Source organism: Diospyros lotus, chromosome 6, assembly GCF_014633365.1.
Source record: "Diospyros lotus cultivar Yz01 chromosome 6, ASM1463336v1, whole genome shotgun sequence".
Taxonomy (NCBI): Eukaryota; Viridiplantae; Streptophyta; class Magnoliopsida; order Ericales; family Ebenaceae; genus Diospyros; species Diospyros lotus.
The window spans coordinates 5,524,722-5,541,949 of record NC_068343.1 but is presented as its reverse complement, the minus strand read 5'-3'; the positions used below and the strand labels follow the sequence as shown (position 1 = coordinate 5,541,949).

Below are 17,228 nucleotides of genomic sequence, written 5' to 3'. Positions count from 1 at the left end.
TAATAAAATTAACAATTTTTAATCACGCGATTATGATAGTGTACTATGTTGCACGTAAATACCTCATAGGTGCTGTTTTCCCGTTTCGAAAACGTTTCTTATTTTCATTTCGAACCCTATTTATATCTATTTTTTTAGAAAAATGTCCGTTTCTACGTTTTTATTTTCTATCAAAATCGTTTTTCCTTTTGTTTCCGTGCAGCATAAATACTGTAGACATGAGTTGAGAAGAAAATGAAAGCAAAATAGATGAAATAGAGAACTTTGTAGCAAAAGATGGAGAAAATGACAAAGCAAAGGGAACAAAGTAAAAGATAAAACGGGAAAAGGAAGAGGAAATACGAAGAATAGACCGTAGGGAGTGTAGGTTTCAGGATTGGGGGAAGACGGGCACTCTGCAATTCACAGCGGGGAAAGCGATGGATCCGGGTTGTTTAACGTGCACGCCTTCTAGGTCTACGACTACGAGGTTCATCAACCATGGCGTCGTCGTGCTGAAACCGGTTGGGACAGACCATCGCCGGTTGATTCGAACCATATCTGCTGCTTCTTCGTCTTCTTGTTATTGCGCCCGGAGTCGGAGTAGGAATGGACCCCCCGTCGCCGCCTTGTCTGTTAAGGCGTCATCGACAGAGAGCTTCTCCACTCGGCCGCGAACTCTGTCTAGCAATTGGGATGTTTCCGGCAACCATGCTTCTTCGCCCACTTGGCTACCCAGATTCGAAGAGCTCGATACCACCAACATGATTCTTCGCCAGCGAATCGTCTTCTTGGGCTCTCAGGTGTCGTCCGGATTTTCTTTATGGGTTTTGCCAATTCCACTCTCTATTCGCTCAATATTTCGAGATAATTAAGGCTTTTTTTTTTCCCTTTGGTATTCGATTGTTTTCTCTCTGAAGGGCTTGGTGAAGGGGTTTTCCAGCTATTATAGAATGACTTTGCGTCTGAATTGTTTGAATTCAAGTGCTTGGATTTTTTGTCCTGTGTAAAGGGCCTAAGGGCTGTTTGGTGATTGGCAGGTTGACGATGTTACAGCAGATTTCATCATAAGTCAACTTTTGTTTCTGGACGCTGAAGACCAGAAGAAGGACATTAAACTTTTCATAAATTCTCCTGGTGGTTCTGTAACTGCTGGTGAGCTCATGCTTTCACATTGTCCTGTTCTTGATTCTGCAACTCCAACCCCTCCCCCACCCCCCCCCCCCAAAAAAAAAAAAAACATAGAACTTAATGCTCTTGTTGGGATTGTCTCTCTACTAATGCCTCTGATCAAATTTAAGCATATCAAGGCTCATGAAGAAATGGATTTTCTGTCTTATTGAAGGAGTCAAGGTGCTGCTGCACAAAAACTTTGCAGGAAAATGAAACGTCTAAAGTGGCAATAAGAAGAGCTGTTTGATGTAAAAGCAATCATCATAGCTTGGCTTGTATGATGTTTCAATTCCTAATTGGACTACAAAACTCTGACTCACAAATTGCAATTTTTAGCAGATCTGGATTTAAATGGGTAAATTCTTTGTACTCAGGTCAGTGCAATGCATCAACGTCTTAAGCCTAGGCCTGAGTTTATTAGACTTCTTCCTGATGGTTGTGCTAGCCAGCTTGCTCCTCTTTGGAGGAAGGCCATTCCTAAGGTGAAATATTTCATCAATGCCTTATCTTCCCTGGCAAATGAAGGTGGGAGTTTGGTTGTAGGGTTCTGGAGACCCCAGGTTTATGCAGCAAAGTTGTCTTGGGGAGTATAGCTACACAAGTGGATGTAGCCAATGGGGAAGCGCCTAGGTAATTGTAGTTCTAGTGCTGGTAGACTCAGCACTGTGTAGTGTTGTCTGTAAGGTAGGCAGTGGATCATCTGGGATGGGCTACTCCTACCTCCACCCACCTGTTTTTTTTATGGGTTCCAGACTTGGACCAAGGTGGTTGAAAAGTGGAGGGGTCTTATACTTTCCTTTTCACAAGGAGGTTTAAACTATGGCAGCCAGCATGAGTCACAACTCTTGGCAAGAAGATGAAGCGTACCCTCTTCTCACCTCTGGGGCTTCCAATGGGATCCTAAGCACAATTAAGAAATTTAGCCAAGTTATGGTTTGTCCTTGGAAGGATTTGAGAAGGAAGCTATGTCTTTGCTCTATCATGTAAAGATTAACTCGAGACAAGACATGGACCTTAGGAAGCCTCCCAATAATGTCAACTATGGTAGAGGAGCTGCTACTAGCTATGTTAGCAAGGTGTTGTTGGGTGTTGTTTTTTCTCTTGAGTCCATTAAGTTCAGGGCCTTGTCTTGGAACATGAGAACCTCATCAATCCTAATAATAGGTATGAGTTGAAAGGTTTGCTTAGGAGGCAGAGAGGTGAAGAGTTCAAGTGTTTTTCTAGGAGTCCATGAAGTTCAAGATCTGTTTATTCATTGAAAAGTTTGATGGTTTCACTCGGTAAATTTTGGAGTTTGTTATGTAACTTGAAAGCATAAATTTCTTATTTTTTTATTTATGTCTTGCATGTTACTTGGGGGATTTTTTATTTTCTTTTTTGGCCTTATGCTTTGAAGTTTTCTATATTGTATCCAATCTCATTTCAGCTTCAGTTTTGTAGTTATCACCTGCATGAAGTCCTTTGAACTTTGTGAGACTTTTTGTTCAAATTTAGCTACTTGTATATAAACTAGTGTCCACTAATTTCTTCTTCTTTTTTTTTTTATTTTTTTTTATTTTTTATTGTTAGTGTTCCATTGAGTCCATTCCTTTCAAATATCCTAGGCTTTTATTTTTATTTTTATCAAAAAAGAACTTTCTCTTCCTTGAACAATGTACGTACTTCATTCAAGTTATTACTGCATGCAGGTATGGGAATTTATGATGCTATGAAGTTATGCAAAGCTGATGTTTCTACTATTTGCGTGGGCCTTGCTGCATCTATGGGTGCCTTTCTCCTCGCTTCTGGTACCAAAGGGAAAAGATTTTGCATGCCTAATGCAAGAGTGATGATTCACCAGCCACTTGGGACTGCTGGGGGAAAAGTAAGTGCTTGTTTTCAAGGATATTGAGTCTTCACTCTAATAAATTCATTTTTTATTTTTCCATAGGCATCCAATCTTGTGGAATATGGCAAATTTGTTTATGCAAGTTGTTTTATTGCACCAGGTAAAATGAGAAATAAGAACACCACTATATTTGCAAACTTTTGGATACTGTGCCAAAACTTATGTATAAGATTGGACATTTTGCTTTCCTTCTGAGCTGCTTTTAGGTGGATTGGAATTCTTACGCTGCCGTCTGTCCCTTGTTTCACCTTTTCCCTCTATTATGTCTGGTTTGTTACCCAGAGGGAAAAAGTATCAAGGGACTACGATAGTTTGATGTCGTGAAATGGCATTTTCTAGTGCCAGCATGGTTATTATCATGGATGATACCACTGCAAAAGTTTAGGTGATGTCATGAGATAGTTAAAAAAAAAAAAAACATAGAAGTTTGATTTAGTTAATACTACAGTTAAATAATGTGTTTTGTGCAATCCATCTTGGATTCATATTCAGATGGAAGAAAACTAGTATAGATGAGGTTTAATTTTACTGGTACCGTCAAATTCTTGCTTGCATCTCCTAATTTAGGATAAATAAACCCAAAACTATTGACTTAATATAGCAATTGTTACTTCTGAAGACTGGGATTTGAACCCTAGCGTATCACCGAAACGGCCCACGTTAGCACTAGGCAGGCCAAGACAAATACTTGACACCTACATGTTGGAGTTTCCAGTTTTGATGTGAGAAAAAACATTTGTTTGCATTCTAGCTTGTAAGGTGCGTTTTGTTGAGCAACCAAAGTTGGTGTTGCCTTCTTTAATTGTTCTATTGTTTATTTTAAGAAGTTGCTTCGATGATGCAGCATGTAGCGTGTGTGTGAAAAAAACACACCAAAATAAACTCTTGAAAGAGCAAACTTCAATGGCCGAAGCTTGGCTTTCAAGAAGACGCAAAAACAAGACTGTTTTGCTAAGAAAACCCAAATAGGTTACTGAAATTTGATTGATTAAAAATTAATTACAAACTCTAGATCCTAGGTATATTTATAGTATTTGGCTAATCTAAATCAACAAATATTAGAATCCTAAATCAAGTAGAAATATAAAGTAGAATCCTAAATCAAGTAAAATTCTAAAACTTAAGAAGTATTAAAATAACATTATGGCACTACTATTTTGGTGATACTATTCCGGTTTGGTTGGGTCGGCCTTGGGCCGAGTTTTGATTGGTGACCGCATCATTCGAGCACTATTGAGAACTGGGGAATCTGTTGGAGAAGTTCTGTAATATTCTATTCCACAACCATAGCATAGTGATATCTGCAAGATTGCGTACATGTATAGAGAGAATTATATCAGTGATCATGCTCTTTCTTCACAGTTTTCGGATGAAATGGTTGCTACATCTAAGTTCCTCCTGAGAAGGGTTTTTAGGTGTGAAGAAATTACTCTTGCTAGAAGATAGTAGCTGTCACTTTGTGTGTACAACAACAATCACAAGCCTTAGTTCCACTAAATAGGGTCAGCAGCTACATACATTTTTTTTCTAGAATTCATGATAAAAGAGATCTAATGATTTTTACACTGGTTATTGGCTACTAATGCAACTGTCCTTTACCCGGGCTTGAGGCTGACTATGAATAGGAGGAATGCCTTCAATACTGGAAGCATTGGGGGGCGGGATTATTCCATCCACAGGCCAGTTGGGCATGTGCTATGCAAAATAAAAACGAAAAATGAAGCATCAAACATTGTTGACGCGCCTGTACATCTTTCTGCAGTATGTTTGACCATAGGCCTTGGCTGATTGTCCTTGCTGGTTATTTCACATAAATGAGAGAGTTTTTTATTTAGAATTTATAAATCTCTTACTCAACTGTGAAGTGTACTTCCAGGCAACAGAAATGAGCATACGGATAAGAGAAATGGTGTACCACAAGATTAAGCTGAACAAAATCCTATCAAGAGTTACTGGGAAGCCAGAAGAGCAGGTTGCCCATCAAAATATCCTCCATCTCACCAATTCTTTTCCTATTTCTTGGGCAAATGTTGAATAATTTTGTTCTGTTTCTAGATTGAAGTTGACACTGATCGTGATAATTTCATGAATGCTTGGGAAGCAAAAGAATACGGGCTAGTGGATGCAGTTATTGATGATGGTAAACCAGGGTTAGTTGCACCCATAGGAGATGCAGCACCTCCACCCAAAACCAAGGTGTGGGATCTTTGGAAAATCGAAGGAAGCAGGAAAGCAAAAAAGAATTTGCCCTCGGAGGAAAGATTTCTACAAAATGGCTATGGAGGATCTGGAAGCGACGAGGAGAGGGGCAATGAACAGGAAAAGGAAGCACCCTCTCCAGTTTGAGGCATGGGACTCGCAGGCCCCAAAACACAAGGTCCACCCCTTGTTGCAGCCATGCTCTGAGGAGTTAAATCAGTCCCATCATGTAAGGAAATATGAAATCTGCAAGTGATTGGTCCTTTCATGTATACAATTTTATAAACGTTCAGATACAGGTGCTATTTTCCATTTATATGATATCAAACAGTGAGAGTTTTTGGCCTTTACTTTTGTTGGTTATAACAGATCTACCATCGCTAACTGAAGCAAGATGATACCCAACTTTCCTGGCATTTCATGGTCCTTCTCGTGCATGCATTGACAGGTTTTTGTAGAAAGCAGCCCAGCGATGACTTAGCGTTTTGTTGAATCATTAACAAGGGTGAAACGAAACAAAATCCAACTAAAACATATTCAGGCAAGCTCATGCAGGATGATGCAATGAAATTATAGTCACTGGACTGAAACAAATGATTTCATATACATGTACACAAGGCGGGTTGCCTGCCACCAAGTTAACCCAGTGAAATCACCTTAACAACAAATCCTGTGCCTGGCCATCCCATGTAGCAAAACACATAAAACCGGTGGAATGATTACATTCACGTTTCTCTTCCAATGCTTCTGATGACATTGAAGACAAAAAATAGGGCAAACAAAAACAACCGTTAACAGTGACAACGAATAGCTGCTGCCTCAATGCTCACTCAGGCTCCATTCAAGAGGCACAGTTTCCATGCATTTGCCTCGCCTGTGAACATGCATCTCGCTTGTACAGCTGTTAGTGGCAAACAAAAACAACCGTTTAGCTACGGTCAATGTTGGGGCACTCAACCTACACTTGGAGGATTTCCCTTTTCTTAGATGGAGTTTACTGAGTCACCATCACTGCTTTCAGAATCACTGCTGCTAGTCCCACTCCCACTTCCACTTCCACTGCCGCTTCCGCTTCCGCTACTGTCACTCCCACTGCTACCACTAGAGCTTGAAGTTTGCTCCTCTCTTTCCTCCGCGTTCACTCGTGCTCTAAGGACTTCTGCAGCATTAGGGCCTTTATCCTCCTCGTCACTGATGTCTACATCAGCAATCTCATCATCTGTATCATTTTGATGTGTCACGTTAATGTCAATACCAGTGTTGAACCCTTTTTCTGCAGCATTTCCTCCATTGCCTGCTTCACCACCATCATCATCATCATTGAGTATGTCTAACTGTTCTTCCACGTCATCTTCTTTCTTAGGATCTGGTGATGCAGTGAATGAATTTGGTTGTGCCGATGGATAATCAACAGGCTTGTCATTTTTAGGTTTCGCATCTGTAGCTTAAAAAAGGAGAGTAGGTGATTTTCAGACAAAATGAAAAAACACAGAGCAACAACCGGCTTCTGTCAGCATAGTCTTAAAAGCCACACTTGCATCTTCTCTTACCATCAAGGCCAGAGCAAGGTGAACTATTATAGAACAAATATTTAAGAGTAATCATGTAGACATGTTCCAAATGCCAGTAAATCATTTGAGCATTTAACATTCAACATATATTCACGTGCCCTGTACATGGGGTAAAGCAGTGCACATGTCACCCTCCCATATTTTCTGGGTAACTAAGCTGCTTGCTTTTATAAATTAAATAAGACCTGATCCAGACTATTAAGAATTGAGAGGCATGGTCAACAATCATTCAGCATCGTGCCATCTCTAGATGACAAGTTGATTTTTTGTTATAAAAATAACTATTATTAAAATACTACAAACCTTTCAAAGAAAAGTAACCAAATAATACCAACTCCCATGATGCCAAATTCATAGGGAAAAACATTAATGGAATAACATTGAATATCAAAACATTAATTTTCTTTAAGCAAGCCTTCTTACAGTTTGACACGTACTCAAATCTGAGTCGAAGGGATTCTATAACCATGACAATCATAACCAGCCAAAATAGTAGCAAACCTGTAATTCTTCTTTGAGAAAGAGGATAATTGCATTTTTTACTTGTTTAATTTCTTGGAAAACAGAGAAAATGTGTTTTCTTTCATTTGACCCCCTTTCCCTTATCAAAGAAAGTCAGCTGGTAGGTAACTAACTGTGGTATTAGAAAACATACCTGAACTTTTGAAGTCACCAATATCAATTCGTTCAATTTCAATCTGTAGAAGATAAAATAAGAGTGAGCATCATTAATACAAATGTCACTGTGGAACTTTATAATTAAACAACAGGTGCTGTTGCTTGGTGCAGTTCTAAAAGCCTGGACTATAAATATGAGCGAACTTGAGTTCAAAAAAATGAGGATTGTTGTGCAGTGTCTAAGAAATCAGGTCTGTATCTGTTGTACTCCTCCAGCTCCTTATTGCCAGGGAGAATATTATATATTACAAATACAATAAGTCCATTTTCTTTTTTCTTTCTGTTTCAGCTCTCCACTCTTTCTAATTTAGTCAAACTAAAGGTGGATCAGAAAGTACTTCAGAATCATGAGAACAGCTAATTATTCCAAGGGCAACAAAAATGGAGACATGAATGGCTTATATTGACAAAATATAGGGCATCCCCAGTGCATGAGGCTCTCCAATGTGCAAGGGTTAAGGGAGTCATATATTGTATCCAACCTTCCCCTTGCCTCTCATCTTTTTTTTTTACAAAGAAGTTGTTTCCACAACTCAATCCTGTAACCTTCCAGTCACAAAAGAGCAACCTTACAGTTGCCAAAATATATCATCTAGAAAACACCCATATCATGCAGCAAGCAGAATAAAACAATTATCCAAACTTGGGTAGATTTTTTTTTTTTTGGTGGGGGGGGGAGGGCTACTCCTTACCAAAGTCAAGGCTGATAAGGGAGGACCTATTCCACTGAATAAAGGTAAAACATCTTATGATGTGATGGCTAGCTACTAGGGTCCAAGAAGGTTCAAACCTATTGACATTATGTTTAGCATGAGACACCAAAACCGCTTGAGCCATCCTTAGCGATGCTATAACTCATTAGGTGCCCTAATCCCATAAATCCTCCTCCTGCTATACTCAATATAGATCCTACATCAAAACATGAAATCCGAAGGCAAGCTTTCTCCTCCTGTCTATTATATGGATTCCCTCCATGCTTAGAGCATAATACAAACATTGCTTGAGAATTCTCATGTCACATCAAAATGCTCAAGCATCGAAACCCACAAACTTCCTAACCATTAAGGAAGGTGGTACCACATGATCAGATAATCGAAACATCCATTTTATGTATGCACCACCCAGGAACAAAAAGTTGCTTCCCAATTGAACTGACCCAAGGCAAGGATCCCTCTAAAAGGGGGCAATGGCAGCCACACCTTTCCAAGAAAAGGAAAACTCTTGACGGACCATCAAAGCTCCATAAAATATTAAAATAAGAACCTTTATACCTCAACAATCAGATGACATCCTTGACCCAACCAATGTCCACAATCCTTAAACCGATGCCTAAAATCAATGTCCAAAAATGCCTTTGGTCCATTCATGCTAGTATTATAACTAGAGTTATCCCCGAACTTCTATACTACCCTTGCAAGAGCCAGAAAGAAGTCAAGTCACCTCTACACCACAAGTGACTGAGAAAACCAGATATTGTTGCCATTACTCATAAAAAAAGTGACACCATATAAGAAATCACTCTGCATATCCCAAATGCATTTCCATAAGCAGTAACATGAAAAATGAAGACCTTAAAAGAAGTCCAAGCCCCTACTCATGCTACCAGTAGTTCCACCATATAACCCTCTTGCAAAACTTCCTTCTCCTTACAGGCAGACTTCCAAAACCATCTGCCCAAGCTTGATAGAGAACCTCCAAACACTGAATCCCTAATCAGTCCCACAAAAACATGTATGGATCCTTACACAACACACAGATGAGAATAACCAGAGCAATAACAGTTGTCTTAATTCTCAAATCTATATTGATACTTAACACTGTAAGTTTATAGCAATCCAATTATATCAGCACCTGCCTTTGCAATTCCATTGATGGTGAAAATGGGACAATAGAAAAGCATCAGTTCTAGTCGAATGCCACTTAAACCTTTGGAAGGAGAGTACTCAAGGACAAGGTAAAAATATTTCTCAAGATATACTACTTTACTTTGAAACAACATATATGGACAAACAAACATGCAAGCACACAGTGACAGCTATATTTTAACTTCAGGTTTGGGTGTAACAAGAGTTAGATAACTTGAAGTAGCATGAGCATCCCTCACCTTTTGTTTTAATTTTGATAATTCACCTTTTTTTGACAACTCATGTCATAATTCACATTAAAATGAAGGTGCATATCCTGGAAGAATCTATATAGAACTTGGAGTAATTATCATATTCATTTACACTAAATATCATTTTTGTTTTCTCATCAAATATTATGAAATTGTGGAAAAACAGGAAGCCAATATCACCACATTTACAACTCACCGGCACTGAAGGAGGTATGCTCTTGTTCAAAGACTGGAACTTAGCGACTTTACTGACAGGTGGTGAACCAGATTCTGCCACTGGTGCAAGTGAAGCTGTTGTTGCTGCCGCAGCAGACTCACCTGGTAGCCGAACATGTCTCAAACGCTTTACTGCCCGGTGCAACCGTTCCAACCTAAGGCTCTCACCATCAAAGAACAGAACTGCATCATTTTCCTTATAATCCTCGCTACTGCCCTCAAAGGTCACTTTTGGTTTCCCAGGTTGGTTATTGTGAAATTCTACAGTGACCCTGTTTTCCTTGTTTTTATGCAGTGATCCTGGCTGGTTTTTATCAATTGAGGCCGGTTTAAATTCATCTGAGAGAAATTCGAAAAAAAAAATATCATTCTTCTGAAAAAGAAAGCATGTTCTTTGTGTTTGGCTGCTTCACACAAAAGGGAAATGAAAATCCATGCCAACCGTCGGCCTATATGAACATATGACTAGGCAAAGAAATGCATCTTCGCCATATTTATTATTCTTCTTCGTTGTCAATTTTTTATTCTTTTTAATTTCTTCGTTGTCAATTTAATCAGCAACAATGGTAGAATACTTCGGTTCATCTAAAACTACAAACATTAATATTGGACATAAAAAAATATCAATATAGTGCATCCAGATCGGAAGGAAAGGGAAAGCAAAGAACGAAAGAAATTGTAAACCACTCCATATATACACGAGAGAGAGCTTACAACGCAAAGTGCAGAACTTGGAGGAGGGATGGTGATCTTTGAAAGACGACCCTAGGGTTAGGTTATACCAACGATCGGGCTGCGGCGCGGTGCTCGGTTCATCTCTTTTGTTACTAGCCATTGTCTCCGCGTCGATCAACCAAATCGAAACCCCAATAAGAGAAAGACATCTAGGGCTTTCTGGTTCGCAGAGCCGGTAGAAGAAGTAGACTCACAATTACAAATATGGACGGAGGAGGGTGTTTCCGTCTTTTCCCGTAGGATCCCCACGAACACGTGGATTTTTCTTGCACAGGAGGACCAATGACGGCTTGCCGCGCAAGCGAAACAAGTTCCGGCGTATGTTAGTATCAAGTCGACGTGGCGTGAGCTGTGCGCACGACGCTCGCCGCCCGCCGCCTAAAACCGTTAACCTTCACCCTATCTGAACTTCCTCGCGCTAAAGACAGGAAGAAGCCCTGAGCTTTTCCCATGGCTGCTCAATTACTGAATTCGAATGTTACTGTTCCGATTGGGCGTCTTTCGTCGCTCGATTATCGGAAATCACAGAAGGCTCGTCAAATTCATCTCTTCTTTAAACCAAAGGAGAGCAATTGTTCTGGAAAACCAAATTCCAGGCAATTCCGAATAGGATGCTCGGCAAAGCCGATCCAAACCCTACGAACCTGCAAGAATTGCAAAACTCAGTTTGATCCTTCACTTAATCACCCCCGGGCTTGCCGTTACCACACTGCTCATTTCGGAGGTAACAATAATTTCTGATTTTGTGTGCGATATTCCATCTGTAATATGCATCGGTTAGACTGTAGAACCTTCTGGGAAAGTGGATTTTCATCTGAGAATCAAATGATTTAAAGGCAAGAGGGGTTTGGGACGACAAGATCGAACTTTGACATTAACTTTCCGGTCTTATGTAAGAAATATCGAGAAGTCACAATTCATCTCTCTCTCTCTCTCTTTTGTAGTTTGTTAATCTTCTTCTGTGGAATTCATGCTATCTTCCTTCTTGGTAAATCAGTTAAACCTTTGACAAGCAAGAAAATGGGCCATTGTTATGTATGCCTTCGTCGTAGCAATCCAATGGAACACGGCTTGAAAAGTGTTTCTGTAATTATTTGTAAACTGGAGCGCTTCAAATTTATATCTATTGGCATCTATGAGAAATCACAAGTGCAGTAATTCAGAAGAAAATATTCATTCCTTGGTGTAGCAAGGATGATTAACTATATACCAAGTAAAGATCATAGTTTGGATGGTTAGATAATCATTAATCATTCTGAGAACTGAAAATTATTCCTAGAATAGGACAGCTTTTGTGTACTGCACAGGGCTCACTCCTTGGTGTGTAATGATAGTTACATCCAACATCTTACAAGAACGCATTATCTACCAGTCAACCCAATGTCCCCCCCCCCCCCCCCCCCCCCCCCGCCTTCTGTGTCAATGGTCTATTTTCCCTTGTGCATGAGCTATAAAACATAAGCACAAATCCTGTGATGCCGGATGCCTCTGGAAACAGAACAGTTACCGACTGGATTGCCAAACTGATTCTCTAAGATAACTTGGCGTCATGATATTTGATGCCCATTTTCTTCCATGTGCTTTCTTTTTGCCTTGTTAAGTAGTTCCCTTCTAGGGCTAGTTTGTTTGATGCCCATATACTTCCATAGGAGAAACAAAGAGGAAGTTTGAGAGTGTGCACACTGGGGGCACCATGGATTCACCTGACTCTGGTAAAGTCTTTCAGTACTGGCATTGCTGTGGCTCTGAAGATCCTTTTGACCCTGGATGTACTGCTGCTCCACACTCCTCCTACGATGACTGATGCAGCTTCCAATCTCCTGAAACCGTGTCCATTATTGAACTATCACCAATATCTGTAGATGTACAATTTTCAATTTCTGTACCTTGCTTTCTCTTTTGTAAGCAATACAAATTAATGAATTGTGATTTTTTTTATTATCTATCATCACATAATGAGATTAAGGATTGATATGTTGTTGTTGTTGTGTTGCCGCCTTGAGAAAGCAGCAAATTATTTCGTTTTGAGTGGCATCACTTGTTTTTGTCAATCTATATCAGATGCATCTATTTGCTGATTTGCTTGGCAAAACCTTCCAGTTGCTGCATCAACTACACTACAGACTTGGTTCTGAGTGTTCAAAGTCTGATGTTGGATCTATTGTAATAGCTTTACTCTACAGACGAAGGGGAGAGGAAACCATTTAATTTATTATTTATAAAACTATTAGAGACGTTGTTTGAAACTGAAATTACTGGTCCAACTGTTTAGAGAAGAAATAAATTCAAGCACCTACCAACTCATATTGGTAAATATTTTGGTTTGTTAAGCAAGGGTAGGAGTGACAGACTAGCACTTATGAAAGATAAGATGTGCGAATGGAAGAAAGATAAGATGTGCAAATGGATGAAATTTAAAAAAAAAATGTAATGAAAGAGATGGAGGAATTAAGGAAAATTAAAGAAAACTTGATAAAAAAAAAAAAACTTTAAACATGAAATAGGATGTAATCTCATAGAATATATGACTATGATGTTGGAATATATAAAAAATTAAAATTTATGTGACTAATTATACTTAACGAGATTAAGACTTGATGAAAAATATGTTGAGATTATTCAGGTAAACTTTTAGCTGGTCAAGCTATTTAACTACCCAGTGGATAGTTGCTAGCAGAGAAGGTCTCCCTAAAATCCAAAGACTAGCCACTTGGAACCAGCATTTGATGAATTTGTAGGAGAAGGATTGCTCCTGGAAGGAAGCCCAATCCTATGCTTTTCAGAAACTAGATAACTGATCGATTACCATGGTTACTAATTGTCATTCATGATCATAAACTAACAAATGTATTGAAGAATCAAATCAATGCGATGCTTTTCGTCACGAGCTGATAATTTTAGAGAAAGTTATCTTCTCGTTGTGTATAATAAGCGCCATAACTTGGTAGTTTGGAGCTCTTAATGAATATATTGAAATAAAATGTTTTGGTATTTTGAATTTGTGATATATGCAAGTAAGTAGCAGCATGATTGGTTGCCCAAAATGTCAAACATCAAATAGTAAGCAGTTTGGTTTTTGAATGCATTTTTTATGATGCATGATTGCATCGCAATGGTTATGTGTTGACCTGAACCTTTCGAACAGCTACTGCTGGCTTCAACTAAAATTGTATTCTTTTATGTTGCAAGGTGTACCATTTAACTTTTGAAAATTACATTAATGCCTCTTCTATCACAGGAGCTTTAAAAGATCTGAATGGTATAAAATAATTTAATATAAAAAAAATTATTATGTTGTGGGACCCGAATTTAAAGGGGACCCCTCCATAGGTCGCAGCACATCAGTAAATTTTGTGATATGCGGGCGATAAAAAAAATTCTTTAATATATAATTTTTAAATAATATAAGTACGAAGAATAAACTCTATGTTCATATAAGTGGACGTCCACAATGGGTCCCACGTGTGACCTCCAAACTACTAAATAGACGGCCCATCCATTGTTCAAAGGTACGTATCCCACGTTCGCAACAATCGTCACTTCCAACGATTGGGAAGATTTCGGCTTCTTCTTTTATGAGTTCACGAAACCAGTCTCAGGTTTGTTTGATTCCCCAGATTTTTCGCACACAGTTTCTCCATTCGGATCTCAACTGGGCGCTGCAAATTCCGAGGATTTGACCCATCTAGTTTTACCGAGATCTGCCTTTTTGTTGTCTTCTGTTATGGTTCGTGTACATGAAATCGTTTGAAAAATCACGCGCTCTGGTTGTTTCTGCCTGGATTAGGGAATTCAGATCGCAGTTCTGTGGATCTCTTTAGTTTTGATTCTGCAATTTCCCAGAAGTTTTACCTTCTGGGGATTCTTATATTTGTCCGTGTTCAAGATTTATCTGAAAATCTGTCGCACTCATTTTGAGATCTAGGGTTTGTTCAAGAGTTTTTTTTTTTTTTTTAATTGGTTTGTTCAAGGGTTGCTGGTTTACTTCCATGTGGTTTCTAGATCTTGCAAAACAATAGATAAAATGGAGTCCCTATCTGCTCAAACTCAAGGTGATGTCAAGTCCAGTGGCGAAAACATTCTAAGCGCCGTTGTTCCCTTGTTGAAGCTCCTCACCCTCACTATTATAGGCCTGGTCCTTGCCCACCCGAAAACCCAAATCATTCCCAGGGCCACTTTCAAGCTTCTCAGCAAGCTGGTCTTTGCTCTGTTCTTGCCTTGCACCATCTTCGTTCACCTTGGGGAATCCATTACGGTCAAGAACTTCATTCACTGGTGGTTTATCCCCGTGAACGTGATTCTCGCTACTGTCATTGGTTGTTTGCTGGGGTACTTGGTGGCCAAGATATGCCGGCCGCCTCCCGAATTCGTTAGGTTCACTGTTATTGTGACAGCGTTTGGGAACACTGGGAACCTGCCCTTGGCCATTGTTGGGTCTGTGTGCCATAGTGCAGATAACCCGTTTGGTCCCCAGTGCCACAGAACTGGCACGGCTTATGTTTCTTTTGCTCAATGGGTTGCTGTACTGCTTGTTTACACCCTTGTGTACCATATGATGGAACCCCCATTGGAGTACTACGAGGTGGTCGAGGAGGAACGGGTTGAGAATCCTGAAATTGAAGAACAAGTAGCGGTCAATGATATCAGCAGGCCGCTCCTCGTGGAAGCAGAGTGGCCGGGGATGGAAGAAAAAGAAACGGAACATTGCAAGACACCCTTCATAGCCAGGATCTTTACTAGCTTGTCTAATGTTTCTCAAGGCTCGGCCCCGGATCCTGATTCACTGGAGGGAGGAGGAACAAGGAGCCCCAAATCTATCAGGTGCTTGGCCGAGCCCCGGATGGTTAGAAAAATTAGAACAGTGGCAGAGAGGACACCGGTTCAGCACATCCTGCAGCCTCCAACAATTGCCACTCTCTTGGCCTTCATCGTCGGGATGGTCCCTCCCCTCAAATCCTTTGTTTATAGCGATGATGCTCCTCTTTCATTTGTTCTGAGCAGTTTGGAAATCCTGAATGAAGCAATGGTTCCCTCAGTAATGTTGATTCTGGGAGGAATGCTGGCTGAGGGCCCGAATGAATCGAAACTGGGAATCAGAACTACATTTGGGATAATTGTAGCAAGGCTTTTGGTGCTTCCAGTGGCTGGAATTGGGGTCGTTTGGGCGGCTGACAGATTGAATTTTTTGGTTGCAGGGGACCAGATGTACAAGTTTGTGCTCTTGTTGCAGTATACTATGCCCAGTGCCATTTTGTTTGGAGCAATTGCTAGCTTGAGAGGCTATGCAGTGAGAGAAGCTTCAGCTCTCCTCTTCTGGCAGCATATCGTTGCATTGCTCTCTATTTCACTCTATATCATTCTCTACTTCAGATTGCTTCCTTTTTATCTGTGAGGTTTTGTGAGACAAATACTTGAAGAAGACTGAGAATAAGGACGAAAAAAGGATCACAAATGTTGGGAATATCAGCCCTTTCTACCAGAAGTTTTCAACCTTTTTTTGTGCTTCTTGTGTTCAGTTCTAGGTAACTAGTTTATAAGAAGATGTTCTATTTGTTATTGGGTGAAAATTCTCTACTGTAAGTGCATTTTCATGTTTCAAAGCCATGAGATGTCTCTTGTCTGTATTATTATTATTATTAAAATAGAGTTTATATATTTTCATTAATTATCATGTATTTAAGATTTGAATACATTGCAACACATGATCACATCAACACAATGATGTTGTACCACATTTAAAATGAAATTTTTTTTCACTGGGTTTTCACATGGTATCTTGTCATTAATATGCAAAGATATTTGAAGATAATCATCTATAATATATCAATAAAACAGGCTGTCTAATGTACTCGCAGTGTTTCCAAATCTCATTTGTTACCTCTTCAATCTTTCCAATATTGTGTTTATATTGGTAAGAATTAATTAGATTTAGATATTTTGAGATTTGACATTTTCTCAAGTTGTCTAATCACTTCTAAAAAACCCACAAAAACATCACTTCAGAGTTTTGTCCCTTTTTTTTGTCTCTCATGACCGGAAGATAATGGATTTAATGGAAATAATTACATTACTTTTTATTTCTTATTCTCTCAAAACAAAGAGAAAATATTTTCTATTTGCTTTTACTGTTTTCATTTTACTCTTTTTTATTCCAATTTTTTTTCGAACTCTCTCAAACAAGGCTTTGAGATATAAACCTTATCCATTTTGTTTTCAAGATCTATGGTTTTATTTTTTTGAAAAACTTATATATCTATTTAATTTTTCTCTAAAATATAAAAGACCTTTTATAATTTTGTTATGTTTTCAAAATTTGAAATGTAATTCTTACAAATGTCATATTTATTCTTCTACTGCATAAATTTACATACCTGTGTGACAAAAGACTATATGGAGAAAGTAGTTTTTTTTTTTTTTTTCTAATTTGATATTAGGAAAATATAGATCTAGCCATTTAGGTGATACTTTTTATTGGGTTTAACTTATAAGTTTTTTGAAAAAGTAACTTTTTATATTAATAAACTAAATAATTTAAAGGTTTGTTATAAATTAATTTCTAAAAATTATTCATAACCCTAAACCCATATGGAATGCAGATTTACAATCCCATATATGTAATAATATTTTGTTTCAATATCAAAAGCACTGTGTAACAGCTACTCAATATGTCCAA

The 17,228-nt window shown here is 38.9% G+C and overlaps 4 protein-coding genes across 5 annotated transcripts; 3 read left to right on the top strand and 1 right to left on the bottom strand.

Moving 5' to 3' along the window:
* Positions 1–310: 310 nt before the first annotated feature.
* On the top strand, positions 311–5,589 carry LOC127803219 (ATP-dependent Clp protease proteolytic subunit 3, chloroplastic). Its single transcript, XM_052339297.1, has 5 exons — positions 311–782; positions 1,020–1,134; positions 2,841–3,016; positions 4,917–5,012; positions 5,096–5,589. The coding sequence occupies exons 1-5, from the start codon at positions 420–422 to the stop codon at positions 5,384–5,386; spliced, it is 1,041 nt and encodes a 346-aa protein (XP_052195257.1). The 5' UTR covers positions 311–419; the 3' UTR covers positions 5,387–5,589.
* Positions 5,590–5,796: 207 nt separating this feature from the next.
* Positions 5,797–10,796, bottom strand: LOC127803220 (uncharacterized). 2 transcript variants are annotated; one of them, XM_052339298.1, is made up of 4 exons: positions 10,535–10,796; positions 9,801–10,159; positions 7,466–7,508; positions 5,797–6,683 (listed from the first exon to the last, which is right to left on the bottom strand). In XM_052339298.1, the coding sequence occupies exons 1-4, from the start codon at positions 10,653–10,655 to the stop codon at positions 6,223–6,225; spliced, it is 984 nt and encodes a 327-aa protein (XP_052195258.1). In that variant the 5' UTR covers positions 10,656–10,796; the 3' UTR covers positions 5,797–6,222. The 2 variants fall into 2 exon arrangements, with proteins under 2 accessions (XP_052195258.1, XP_052195259.1); XM_052339299.1 differs by having other exon boundaries at positions 5,797–6,677.
* Positions 10,797–10,922: 126 nt separating this feature from the next.
* Positions 10,923–12,525, top strand: LOC127803221 (uncharacterized). The gene is made up of 2 exons (XM_052339301.1): positions 10,923–11,279; positions 12,205–12,525. Exons 1-2 carry the CDS (start codon positions 11,006–11,008, stop codon positions 12,357–12,359), a joined length of 429 nt encoding a protein of 142 aa, XP_052195261.1. The 5' UTR covers positions 10,923–11,005; the 3' UTR covers positions 12,360–12,525.
* A 1,529-nt stretch (positions 12,526–14,054) lies between these two features.
* Positions 14,055–16,219, top strand: LOC127803218 (protein PIN-LIKES 2-like). Its single transcript, XM_052339296.1, has one exon. The coding sequence runs from the start codon at positions 14,580–14,582 to the stop codon at positions 15,945–15,947; it is 1,368 nt and encodes a 455-aa protein (XP_052195256.1). The 5' UTR covers positions 14,055–14,579; the 3' UTR covers positions 15,948–16,219.
* The last annotated feature ends 1,009 nt before the right edge of the window (positions 16,220–17,228 follow it).

Coding starts and splice junctions, on each gene's coding strand:
- LOC127803219 (XM_052339297.1), top strand. CDS start 420: ATGGATCCGGGTTGTTTAACGTGCACGCCTTCTAGGTCTACGACTACG. Junction 3,017..4,916: donor TTGGGACTGCTGGGGGAAAA/GTAAGTGCTTGT, acceptor GTGTACTTCCAG/GCAACAGAAATGAGCATACG. Junction 5,013..5,095: donor CTGGGAAGCCAGAAGAGCAG/GTTGCCCATCAA, acceptor TTCTGTTTCTAG/ATTGAAGTTGACACTGATCG.
- LOC127803220 (XM_052339298.1), bottom strand. CDS start 10,655: ATGGCTAGTAACAAAAGAGATGAACCGAGCACCGCGCCGCAGCCCGAT. Junction 10,160..10,534: donor CAAGTTCTGCACTTTGCGTT/GTAAGCTCTCTC, acceptor AATTTCTCTCAG/ATGAATTTAAACCGGCCTCA. Junction 7,509..9,800: donor GCATACCTCCTTCAGTGCCG/GTGAGTTGTAAA, acceptor TATCTTCTACAG/ATTGAAATTGAACGAATTGA.
- LOC127803221 (XM_052339301.1), top strand. CDS start 11,006: ATGGCTGCTCAATTACTGAATTCGAATGTTACTGTTCCGATTGGGCGT. Junction 11,280..12,204: donor CCACACTGCTCATTTCGGAG/GTAACAATAATT, acceptor ATACTTCCATAG/GAGAAACAAAGAGGAAGTTT.
- LOC127803218 (XM_052339296.1), top strand. CDS start 14,580: ATGGAGTCCCTATCTGCTCAAACTCAAGGTGATGTCAAGTCCAGTGGC.